The sequence below is a fragment of the Cuculus canorus genome, chromosome 1, assembly GCF_017976375.1.
Source record: "Cuculus canorus isolate bCucCan1 chromosome 1, bCucCan1.pri, whole genome shotgun sequence".
Lineage (NCBI taxonomy): Eukaryota > Metazoa > Chordata > Aves > Cuculiformes > Cuculidae > Cuculus > Cuculus canorus.
This window is the reverse complement of record NC_071401.1, coordinates 47,273,954-47,287,095: the sequence shown is the minus strand read 5'-3', so window position 1 is coordinate 47,287,095 and position 13,142 is coordinate 47,273,954. Positions and strand designations below refer to the sequence as shown.

General features: G+C 39.5%; 1 protein-coding gene across 1 annotated transcript; it reads right to left on the bottom strand.

The window, feature by feature from the left end:
* Window positions 1-488: 488 nt before the first annotated feature.
* Window positions 489-9,995, bottom strand: ARGLU1 (arginine and glutamate rich 1). Its single transcript, XM_009565136.2, has 4 exons — window positions 9,410-9,995; window positions 5,040-5,265; window positions 2,616-2,699; window positions 489-1,393 (listed from the first exon to the last, which is right to left on the bottom strand). The coding sequence occupies exons 1-4, from the start codon at window positions 9,763-9,765 to the stop codon at window positions 1,229-1,231; spliced, it is 831 nt and encodes a 276-aa protein (XP_009563431.2). The 5' UTR covers window positions 9,766-9,995; the 3' UTR covers window positions 489-1,228.
* Window positions 9,996-13,142: the final 3,147 nt, after the last annotated feature.

Below are 13,142 nucleotides of genomic sequence, written 5' to 3'. Positions count from 1 at the left end.
TGGCTAAAACAGATTTAGACAGAATCTCACTTTCTGTTTTTCACTTCAAGTATACTAGCAGGTCCAGTCCTTCGGGAAAAAAAAACCAACCTCTTTTAAACCTTTAGGATTCATCAAATTCATTATATCGTGATGACCTCAGCTTATACAATACACTATATTATGAGGTGAACTGAAGGGGATTAGATATTGAACTATTGGTCTGTGTGCAGTAAGCCAAACAGCTGTTTAAACATGATACTACAGCTGAAATAAGTCTCTGTCAGAATAAAAAACAATATTCATGAAAACAGCAGCAGCCATCAAAAACATTCACAACTGCAGGGATTTTTTACCATGTGTAATTTTGCATTATAAGCAGGAGAAGCCACAATAGTTTAAAGCAAAACTAAAAAAAAAATACCACTATAGTTTTGAATTTAATAATGTGAATTGTCACTCTTATGGCTGTTTATAGAAGTGTACTAAAAAAAATTTACTTAAACGTATGAATTTAAGACTTTCACTTTATTCGGCAAATTGGTTTATTTACACAATGGCGAACGCTGGTTGAATGCTGTCAATATAATAAAAACAAATCTAACAGAGACAATACTGAACTCTCTCTATGTATTCATAGCAGAAATGACCAACTATTTATTTCCTTACCTGTATCAGGAACATCAAGCGCAACAATGGGACAGTATCATAAGACACTGATTTAACAATAAACCACAGAGGTCCAGTAATACTATGGCAATTTACCCATGTATTTACTGACTTTAAAAAAAAAAAAAAAATTAAAAGTCAGCAATACCCAGTATAAAGTTCTGTCAATAATCAGAGTCAAACTCTGATGAGTAGGTCAGTAAAACCTTATCAGATCATCCACAATTTTATAAAGCGACCTGATCTGTTTCAGTCCACTAATACAAAACAAAATTGATGAGAACAGATTACCCTCTAAAAGGCAACAATGATCTGATAAGGGTTTATCTTAATGGAAGTTTTAAAAAAAAAAAAAAAAAAAAAAAAAATTGCAGAGCACAGCCCCTATTAGAACAAGCTAACTTTCCAGACTTTCAAAAAAGACAAGAAAAAAAAAATTGAGAGGAAAAAAAAAACCACTTCAACATGAAGCTACCATACGAAGTTTTTTTTGTTTTCCTTTTTTTGTTGGTATTTTTTGTTTGTTTGTGTTTATTTATTTCTTTTTTTTTTTTTTCTTTTAAGAGTTCAGAGTTGCAATTTAATCCTGGCTTTTTAGCGAGAAGGACAGTTTTGGCCTAGACTTTCCTTTGCCCAGGATAATTTTTTGCTCTTCTTTTTGCTGACGTTGTCTCTCTTGTTCTAGTTTCATCCTCTCCTCATGAATCTTTCTTTGTTCTTCAACAATTTTCAATTGTTCTTCAGCCTATATATGAAAATGGTAAAATTTAGGCCGCATATTTTGTAGTCATAAAAGCAATTTACAAGTCTGTATTAACTTCCAAACAGGTCCAATCCTGCATAGGTATGTAAGTAGTTCTACCTGAGCTAGATGTCACAGCTGGTTTCAGTGAAACTATTTATAAAATGCTTATTTGAATTGAGTTTAGAAGAAACACTGAAAACTATAGGTAATGTATTGAAATCTTGAGAGCATGCAATGCTTTCCAGGATTGCTTTGCAAACAATACATTACATATTAATTTAGGAAGTCAGTGTATACATAAATTCCCCTGATGCCTGTCATGTGTCAGATGAAGGCACAATACAATGAAGTAACAGACCTTCACACAGAGGTCACACTGCTCCAAAACTCCCTCCTAATTCAAAATCATCTTTACTTGATTTATAACAAGTTAATTCTTACAGTGATTTATGGCTCATAGCTCTTTCAGTGGTCTTCTAAAGATGCTTTTTTTTTGTTCATTATGTCAGTTAATACTTTAAATTTTCTATTTGTCCTGTTTCCATCATATGAAGATGAGAAACAGAAAGAGATCTAAAGCAAACATAGTTCAAGCAAACAGTTTTAAGCATCATTGTTCCCTGAAAAAGGTGTAATTACTTGGATAATTGAAACGGATAGAGTTCAATCAGGATTTAGAGGCAGCTTAGTTTAGCTTATAATTAGTTGTTAGAATCAGCTAAAAAATATTGAATGTTCTCATGAGGCAGGCACCTGCTTAAATAGGCTTGGAGACCAACTAGACTTTCATAACTTGAACACCTTATGCTTATGCTGAAAGTCCCTTTCAGCACTCGTACATCACCATTATGCTACTTTAAAATCCAGTTTGTACTTGTCCTGCTCAACAAAACAGAATTAGTCAATTCTGTTCCAGAAGCTGCACATTTGCAAACTTACTTCAACTTCCTCTGTAAGATATAGTTAAAAATGTACTTTTGAAATGCTGAAGGCAGCTAACTTCCTCTAAATTAACTGCACCTGAACTATTTATTTATACTAGTATTACTAAGGATCTGTTCTCCTCGGTCTCTTATGCTCAAAGGAAGGAGAACAATGGTACTAACATAACAGGCAGTGGAAGTTAAACTCCAGAAAGGGTCAATTTGCTTATTTTAATTGTGTTGCAAATCAGGCAGAGGGACCTGTATTCCCCTACAGAACTGTTAATTTCTTCACATACCAGTTTAGCTTGTGCTTCTGCAATTTTTCGATTATTCTCTTCTAGTATTCGCTCTAGTTCCTCACGCTTTGCACGCTCTTCTTCCTAAAGGGGAGGACAGGGTAAGATGTTAGTAAAGTAAAATATTCATTTTTGCATGTTCACTAATCTTTCTCAGAATTCTTTTGTGAACTGACTTAAAGTGGCATCTTTACAGCCACCTATTTTGTCTCACAACTGTAAATTGTGCAGCCACTAAAACTGGTTCCTAGTACTCAATTTAAATCATCCCGCCCAGTCCAAACAGCAACCAACTAAACCCTCCCTAATCACAGAATCCTGACAATTTATTACTAGAATTTTAATATCACACAAATCAACAAGGACAACTACAAAAACTGGATAGTATTTACCAAATTAAAAAGTAATATAGAAAATATAAATAAAGTGAATAGTTTGTCTCACCAATTAAGTATACCTACGTATTCTTTACCTATACTCCTTTAATCAGCATTAAAAGTTGAATATTTACTGTCTTGTCCAGTGTCCTGCAGAGTGTGCTCCTCGGCTGCCATACGCGCCAGCTTCCTCTTTAAAATGATTTGTACTGTTAGCTTGGCAATACCTGCATCAGCAGCTCAACCATTTATAAGGAAACAACATACAAGGAAGGCTGAGCTGAGGAATGCAGATGTTTATGATAAGAAGGAACAAAAATATGTAAATCATTCCTAAGGCAAACAATTAATAAGAAAAATACATTTACTGTTAGTGAAAAATACAAATGGTAATCCATACTTCATGGAGCTATGGGCTTCTTTCATGGGGAGAATGGACTTAACATTCAATATTTTGACAATTTTAAGACAGCTGAAACTGTCATTTGCAGTCTGAACTTGGAATTCAGGAGTCCAGGGAAGGCAAGATCAGGAAATAAAGCCTTGTAATTGTTGTTTTCTTGGTGAATTTTATGGAACTCTGTTATGCAACTCATAAATATGAAGACTGCGTGAAAGTTTTTGAGCTGTTTCAGTTCACGTAATATATATATCCAAATTATTTTAATATTTGGAAGATTTAGTTAGCCAGAAGTTTATGTCTGTGTAAGAAAAAAAAGTTAATACGAACAAAGCAAGCACATGAAGAGAAAACTTCTTACTATGACTAGTAACCAGCTACTAGCTAGCACACTTCACTCCAGGCACGGAAGTTTATTCTGCGTTATGAAGAACTGATGCGACTTCTATACATCACATTGACAACAGCAAAAGTACTTAAAAAAAAAAAAGAAGTATTCCATTTGATCAAATGAAAACCTCTATAAATGAAGCATTTGCTGACTACTGAAATCTAAATTCAACTGAAATTCTTTAATAGTAAGGATTTAATTTGCAAAACAAGTGCAAGTCTATATTCTTAATATTTGTTGTAACTCAGTGTTCGGGATTTTTTTCGGTTTTAATTTTAAGATGTTATGTGGCAGACAAGTCACATTTATTATGAAGGGAAAGCTTCATTGCTACTGTCTTTCCTTTTGCAAGCCAATCAAAATATTAATTTAAAATAAAGTGCATAGGAGGTACAGAGTGAAAAGGGCTTTGGAGATTTCTGACTATTTAACACAAATTTCTTCTACAGTTTAAAGTTTGTCCTGAAATTTCTGGATCCTGGAATGATTGGTGCAGGCAGGCATCAAAGCCTTTAGTAGCAAATTACTGTCTCACAGAAAGACATTTTCAGCTTCTGCTCCAGCTGCTGATTAAAAAAATACCCAAAACCAAAAACCCAAGACACATGTTCAGCTTGACTTCAGACAAGGGCAACCTGCTCTTTTATATCTTCTAGGGAAAAAAAGGAGTTGTTAGTAGTTATTAAAAATAGATATAATGATTTGGACATAGATCCTTCGTGAAGACGTGGATAGGCTTATGCTCGAAGTTCCAGAATTTGTCCAACGTATGCTCAAGGAAAACGTTCATTTTAAATGAAGAGTAAGAAACCTATTTGTTAAAGACAGGTACTGCAGCTCACTGTTGGACCCTGCTTTTTGCCTGACTGAAGGCAAAAGCCTCTTACAGTCTAAGTAAACAAAATGAAACAAAAGAAGGATACATAATTACAGATTTTAAATACCCTTCCCCGAAAATGAAAGGACCGCTGATAAATCCTGCAGCCATGGCAAAAGTTTCAAACAATTCTGAAAAATGTAGGTCAGTTCCATTAAAAATCAAGTATCCTTGTTCAGGTTTTAGGAGAATAACTGTTTAAGTATCAGTGAGCTCCCCTGAATAAGCTAGAAATTAAGTTTCGCAGCAATGCAAGTTTATACGAGAAGGGAATTAGATTTGCTGTATTCCATCTCTTTGTAAACCGAACAGGAGGCACAAACCGACACTGAAAGTTTTGCCATGGACTGTCTCTACTTTCCAAACGACCGAGCGTTACCTCTCTGGCTTTTTGTGCTGCAAGTTCAGCTTGTCGCTGTCGCTCGAGTTCTTCGAGCAACTGTTTTTCCATGATGCGCTTAGCCTCCTCCACCCTGCGAAGAACCTCTCGCTCAATCTCATCTTTTCTTTTCTCCAACTCCTCTTCTACACGTTTTGCCACAAGCTCTTCCACTCTTCGAGCAGTTTCTTCCTCTATGAGTTTCTCTTCAATTTCTTGTTGACGACTGCAAAATGCAAACACCAGGATTACCTTTTTAATCAAACTCTTTCAAACACACAGCATCAGCCATGCTGCAGAACCACTTTTAATCAGTTTTATACCTTATACAAGATTTTTTGGCCCTACATTAAGGAAAGTGAATGCTCATGCAATCCATGTTCCTACCACAGGGAACTCATTTGGACCACACCATATTTAGCATCCCTCCATTTTTCAAGACCCTAAGCTTAAGACAACAGCTTATCATACTACTTGTGATAACTGGAGGTGGGGGTGGGAGATGGGGAGGGAAGAGAAAACAAAAAAAATAAGACCTCATGACCCCATCCAACTCTGGTCATCTTTCACCACTCATGAATTTAAATAGTCTCAATTTGGAGGCACCAAACTAATCTCTAATAACTAAAATAGAAGACAGAAGCAAAAATATTCAAACTACAAGTTTTATAACAAGAACTCCAGGTGTGGTATCTGTAATCTAGTTATCCAATCATCTACCTTATCAAATTTCAAATACCTCAGCTCTCCGTAACTTCTTTATTGCAGCACTGTCTTTTTTTACCATAATTATCCAAAATAAAACATACCAAGTGCTAAATAAATCCTTGCAACCTTTACATTTTTTCATGTTCTCAATTTTTGAAGGCTTTTCAAATGTCTTCTCATTTTTACTTTTGTTTAGGAGCACCACTATCACTTAGACTGATCACTGTTTTAAGTTTTCATTAGAAAAAATACAAAAATATTAGGCCAACTCGCAACTTTATTACCAAATGAAGACAAAAAAATCTTCCAGGTAGTAAGAAATAGTACGATATGGCAATTAGGCCATGGCAAAAAGACCAAAAAAACCAAAATGTATAGCTATGTTTCATATAGCAGTATTTATTTAGAATTCTTATGGGCTGTGGGGAGAAGGTTGTTCTTTTTAGTCTTGAAATGGAACTTCCATTCTAAGTATCCTGTGAAGTAGAGAACAATCTTGCAAACTTATCTTCTGGCCCATTAGCACCAGATAGGCATGATTTAGAGTAACAACTACTTGTTGTAATATCCTAATATTCTCTCCTTTTTATAACATTTTGAGTTTTTTTCTTATTTATCTGGAAAGATGAATCTTATTTCTATTGAAAAACATAAACCCAACTTTTTTTTTAAAAAAGTCACATTTACTTTTATATTTCCCAGCACACAATTTGCAAACATCCAATAGAAGATTATAAAGTATCGATTACTGATCTAGATAAACATGTGAAATAGCAAGATAAAACGCTTCCAAACTCCCCTTGTACATGTATCTTCTTTTCAAAAGTGTGTTGAAAAAAATGGAGTCTACCTCCTTCAGTAAAAGGTCTTGGAACCCTCAACATAAACATTCAGCCTCAGAAGACAAATTTTATTCTTCTGTTCCTCAACAGATAGCAAACTTATCCAGCAGCAACACAAAATATCTTGGGGTAATATTTTACACAAAACCAAAAAAACCCACAGAACTACCACCATCCAGAAAAACATATCAACCCCATCTTATTAGCGTGTCTCAGCAAAGGCACTACTACCTTCTTGGATGAAAGGTAGAGAAGGAGTCAAAAGTTTAAAAGGCAAAATTTAAACACCCTTTACAGATTTACCCTTTTATTTTTAAAGTTTTTTTATCTTCCCTCGTATAGGTATTTAATTAGAAGTGAGTACTCTCAGTATCCTATACTGATACAGCCTGGCATACATAAAAGGCTGTTCTACACAAACCATTTTACAGAAAGCTGATATTCGTGTGCTTTATGCAACTATTTTAGCTCTACGTTTCACATCAGGGAAATCTAGAATAATAATTAGCTACCTGAATAAGGATGGTACTTAATTACCAAAAAAACCCAACACCAACAACCAAAAAACCCCCTCTGACACTCATGTATGAGAAGTTTTCAAATATCTGAAGCAACTGATGATGGACTCAAACTTAGCACAGTGCCTGCATGTTTCAGTCTTCCCACCCCAATCAAAACTGTTCAAATGCAGTTAAACCAAGCAGATATATCTTTTCTCATTCATAGGCAATCACAATATTATAATTATAGTTATAATATAACTATATATAGTTATAATTATAGTTATAATTATAGTTCATTAATAAGACCATCTTTTGCCAATGTATAGATAAATCAATGATTTATTCTGTAGTTGATACCAACTATTCGTTTGTTTTTTTTTTAAATCAAATGAACTTACAGTATTTTATATACAAGTGTAAGCTTATCATCCTGATGTACTGAGCCGTGACTCCAGAAAAATAGATAAGTCATTAATATAAGAATACTTTTAGTATGCTCCATTTACTTTTTAAAGAGTGATTTTAAAATATTTGCAGAAAATAAACTGTTTACATTTCAGCAGTTTTCTAAGGAAAAAAAAACCAACCGTATGTTCAATGCCTTTACAAAACACAGAACTGAGGAAAAAAGCACAAGCTAGGCTATGTATTAAGATTTGAACAGACACAAAAAGAAGAAAGTCACTTTCAATATATGACTGTCCATCAGTTAATTCAGTCAGCAAGACTTTCTTTCCTTTACTAACATGAATATACACTAACATACATAACACAATTTACAGATTATTTACTCAAATACCATAGCTTTCTATCCTACTTTTATTGCTTTTTCTTTTTCAAGTTTAAAGTGTATTCTAGAAGCATCAAAATTCTATACCAAATATTTCCCAATATTGTTTCTCCCTCAGACGCTTACTATTCTGCTGCCAATGTCACTCAAATGCCAAGCTCCCAGGATACAGACTTAATGAGTGTTTCAAATTTTCAAACTTATATAGTGAACTTACTGCAGAAAACAGATTTGAAACGCATGCTGCTAGCACTTCACTGCAAGAAAGTACTCAAATATTTTAGATTATTATTTAAAAATTATATAGACTTAATCTTCCACAGATACTTTTAACAGATTCTCTGTCAATTTCTAAAGCCTAGACAGAAACTAACCATAAAATTCTCCACTAACACAACTTAATTTTTTAGATATTTGTTTTGTTATTTGCGTAATGTTGTCTTTCTTCAATCTTTAAATCCATTTACATAGTATTTAAAAGAATACACATGAACTAAAAAGCTCCAGAATTCTAAGATGAACTGTTCAGTGTATTCTTAAGCACATTCCAATCCTTCATCCCAGATGTGCACAGAGTATTTTTATAAATCCAGGTTCTGAATAAAACTACAAGCCATAAAATTAGGTCAAGAACTCAAAAAGTCTTCAACATCTTCATGTGTGTTCCTGTTACTATGAAAGTTTTTAATGACATGGCTGTCAAATTCTGAAGCTAGCAAAGGAGATTATCAACAAATAAAACTGAAAGTGACAGCTCAGGATGATCAAGCTTTCTGAAATACACTTAATATTTTATAAGAACAAAATCAGTGAAATAAAACTCAAAGTTCCACCAAAGAATTAACAGAACTAGGTGGCTTCACATGTACAAACAAGTACTACTCCTGGATTTGGTGCTCCAATGAGCAAGGGTAACAATCAAAGAACAAGGATCGCTTTACCACAACTGTTTAAGCAGTTATCTCTGCTGCACAAAGACTTCTTTCATAACTATGTAATAACGCGAGACGTCTTTGTACACATACACTGTTCATTAAAAGAGAATTTATCTATCTGTGTAGACTTTACATACAAACTCATTCCCTAAAACAAAAAGTATAAAAGGAAAAGGTTTCAAATGGAACTACTGGTCTATCTGCCATCAGTGTCCTATCTGGCAAGAAAATGAAACAAACCCTCTCGCAGTTAGTAGACTATAAAGGCACATAGTAGCTCTCAACCTCGCCAAGTGGAACCACCCCAGCCGCCCTCGCCGGGTAGCAGCACAAGCTCCACGCAAGCGAGGGGAGGGGCGGGCCGGGCGGCCGCGCAGCACAAAGCCCGCGGGCGGCGGGCTCAGCGGCGAGCGGAGCGGTGGCGTGCGAGGGACTCCGAGCCCACCCCGAGGCTCGAGGGAATGGGAGGATGGCGGGAAAACGGGCCTAGGCGAGGGCCTAGGCGCTGTTACCCCGTCCCGGAGAAGGGAGGCACCGGGACGCAGGGCACCTCCTTCCCTCCCCCGCCCCCAGCCCGGGCCCCGGGGCTCACATTTTCCGCTGCCGCTCGAACTCGGCTTTCTTCTCTTCCTCCTCCCGCTTCTGCTTCTCGTCCAGGCTGCTGCGCTTGCTCACCGTGCGCCCGAAGATATCGATGCGGTCGGGAGGGGAGGAGGCGCGATCGCGGTCACGGTCCCGGTCGCGGCGGGAAGAAGGAGCCGTGTTGGAGCGGGACCGGGACCGGGACTCGCGGCGCCGGTTCCGTTTGCTGTCCCGGGACTTGGAGCGCTTCCGCGCCCGGTCCTTCTCCCGGGAGCGGGACCGCGACCGGCTCCGGTTCTTCTTGTTGTGTTTGGAGCTCTTGGTGTGCTTGGAGCGGGACGAGCTGCGGCTGCGGGACCGACCCATCCCGGCACAGGAGAGGAGAGGCCGCGCCGGCGACCGCCCGACCGCCCCCGCCCCCTTCGCTAGCGGCGCCTGAGAAAGGTGCGGGGAGGCTCTGAGCGCATCAGCACCGCCCGGGCGGGCCCCCTGTCCTCCCTTTTGCCGCCGCTTCACGCCGCGAGGAGAAGGAAGGGCCCGCGAACGCGGGAGCGAGTCCGGGCGCAGGCAAGATGGCGGCCCTAGCAGAGCAGTGACTCTCCTCTTCCGCCCCACAATGCACCACGCAGCGCTCCAAACGCTCGGCCCCCGCCCTTCGGCGTCGCGCCGGAAAAGCACGAAAGCGCTCGGTAACGCTCGGCAGCCAATGGGCAAGCGGCGCTCGAGGAGGAAGCGCCGTCGGGCCGCGCTTTGGCTCCGCGCATGCGCGGAAGTTGAACTGTGCGCGGCAGTGGGGGGAGGCGGGTCGGGAGGGGTACGTGGGCTGTGCGGGGCTTTGGGGTGTCCCGCTGGTCAGGGGCGCTGTCACCGCTCAGGGTGTGTGAGGGTAGGTGTGCGAGGGTCCCGCCGGCAGGTGCGATGATGCCATTCAGTGTTCTCAGCTTCCCACCTTCCTAGCGCATTGGCCGGGTTCCTTATCCAGGCACCTGCAGGCACTGGTCCCACCATGTTCCACGGAGGAGAGGATGCGCTGTTGTTCTTTAATTGAAGTTAATTCAGGCTTTGTTTTTTTTTTTTTTTTGTTTGTTTTCCTTTTCTTTGTCCGCTTGTTTGTTTTTCTGCTTTGACACGGGGACAGAATAGAATTCTGTGGTTCTATGACAGAGGGAATAATGGAATCACAGAATGGTTTGGGTTGGAAGGGACTTTAAAGATCACCCAGTTCCAATCCCCGTGCTGTGGGTAGAGACATCCCACTAGATCAGGCTGCCCAAGGCCCCATCCAACCTGGCCTTGAACACCTCCAGGGATGGGGCAGCCACAACTTCCTTTGGCAACCTGTGCCAATGCCTCACCACTGTCATAGTGAAGAAATTCTTCCTGATGTATAGCCTAAATCTGCCCCTCTCGAGTTTATACCCCTTACCCCTTGCTCTAACACTACAAGCCTCTGTGAACAGTCCCTCACCAGCTTTCTTGTAGGCCCCTTTCAGGTACTGGGAGGTTGCTGTAAGATCTCAGAGTCTTCTGCAGGCCGAACAAGCCTGACTCTCTCAGCCTGTCCTTGTAGGGAAGGTGCTCCAGCCCTGTGATCATCTTTGTAGCTTTCCTCTGGACCCGTTCCAACAGTTCCATATCCTTCTTATGTTGAGGATTCCAGAACTGGACACAATACTCCAGATGAGGTCTCACAAGCGAGGAATAAAGAGGCAGAATCACCTCCCTCAACTTGCTGGCCACATTTATTTTGGTGCAGCCCAGGATACAGTTGGCCATCTATCTATCACTGCAGATTAAGGAAGCTATGCAAAATGTTTAAACATTCTAATAAATCATGAAAATTTTTCTGAGTACTATTAATTGACATAGTCAATAGGATCTGTTTCATTGTAGCTCTTAGTGGGTCGTGTCCCTGTCCGTGGCAGGGGGATTGGAACTAGTTGATCTTTAAGGTCACTTCCAACCCAAACTATTCTATGATTCTGTGATTCCCTCTGTCATAGAATAATCAGAAACGGTGTGGCAAGCAGGTCCAGGGAGGTTATTCTGCCCCTGTACTCGGCACTGGTGAGACTGCACCTCAAATACCGTGTTCAGTTCTGGGCCCCTTGCTGCAAGAATGATGTTGAAGCTCTGGAGCATGTCCACAGAAGAGCAACAGAGCTGGTGAAGGGGCTGAAGAACAAGTCTTATGAGAAGCGGCTGAGGGAACTGGGGTTGTTTAGCCTTGAGAAGAGGAGGCTGAGCAGAGACCTTAGTGCTTTCTACAACTACCTGAAAGGAGGTTGTAGAGAGGAGGGTGCTGGCCTCTTCTCCCAAGTGACAGATGCTAGGACAAGGGGGAATGGCCTCAAGCTGGGCCAAGGGAGGTTTAGACTGGATAATGGGGAAGAAATTCTTCTCAGAAAGGATCATTGGGCACTGGAACAGGCTGCCAAGGGAGGTGGTTGAGTCACCACCCCCAGAGGTATTTAAAAGTCAGATAGACAGGTGCTTAGGGATATGGTTTAGTGACAGATAGGAATGGTTGGACTCGATGATCTAAGAGGTCTTTTCCAACCTAGTGATTCTATGAGTCTAATCTCTGACATGGCACAACAAATAGCTTTCATTTTATATAGAGTGAGTTTACCTGTGAAGGTTATTGTCCTATGTTAACAACAGGTATACAGGCAAAGGAAGCAGCTTTGGATCAGGCAGAGAACATGAACTAGTGGTTCAGCAGGCATCTCTGTACAGGGCTTTTATCCCAGTTCTACCATGTAATCGTTAGTCTTTTCTCTCATAACAGAATTTGAAACTGATATTAACCTTGATTTCAGGTGAACTCGTGCAAGCTATTGATAGTTAATCTTGCTCTTAATGTTCAGTGGAAATTAGATGCTTAATATCTTTGACAATTTGAGCCATTTTTTCAAAATAAATCTACATACTTAGTCAGCTTAATAGGTACATTTTGCAAAAGATTCCTTTAGTCACTGGACAAAATCCAATCTCATCTAAAGGTCTTTTCATCTAATTCTTTTGTCTGACTCCCTTGTCTTATTTTTCTTGAAGGAGGACTTTCCGACTTTGAAATTTATACTAACTCTAATTAGCACCAAAAATAAAGTTGAAGCATCTTTCTGACTGATCACTTTGCAAGTAACAGCACAGCAGTGAACATTGTGTAACCTGCATGGCAGGAATTCCAGAGTCTCAGATCCTGGGAGCAGTTGTTTGTCCCTGGCCCTGGGGAAGCTCATGCAGGAGATAACTAAGGAAGTTGACAATTAGACCTTTCAGCTTCCGACTGACTGGGTAGATGAGTTTCCAGCTGTTGGAATTTCTACAGCAGCTTGGCTACAATTGAGGGCTGGAGCTTTTAAAATCATGTGATGCTACAGGTTCTCATTAAAAGTTCTATCGTGAATGTATTAGTACCATGTTCCGTATTAGATCTACCAAACCTGACGTGGAATGTAGAAAAAACTGTTTTACAGTCAGAAGTATAAATGAGATTTTAAAATAATCACGAAAAGATGATTTTTCTGCTGGTAAATTACTATTTGCAGAATCTGTAGGTGGCACCTTGGTTGTCTGAAGAAACAGGAATTTGAACTGCAGATTTCTATTCCTATTTAGTAATATTGATTCATCAGAACTATGAAATGCAATATGCGATATTTTATGAGAACAATTCATGATGATAGATTGTGTAGAATTAAAACATAATATATTATGAGATAATGAAATCATTTTCC

Excerpts from the sequence above, each read along its gene's own strand:
- ARGLU1 (XM_009565136.2), bottom strand. The coding sequence starts at position 9,765 with ATGGGTCGGTCCCGCAGCCGCAGCTCGTCCCGCTCCAAGCACACCAAG. Across the intron at positions 5,266-9,409 it reads TTCGAGCGGCAGCGGAAAAT|TCGTCAACAAGAAATTGAAG; the intron begins GTGAGCCCCGGG and ends TGCATTTTGCAG. Across the intron at positions 2,700-5,039 it reads CAGCACAAAAAGCCAGAGAG|GAAGAAGAGCGTGCAAAGCG; the intron begins GTAACGCTCGGT and ends CCTCCCCTTTAG.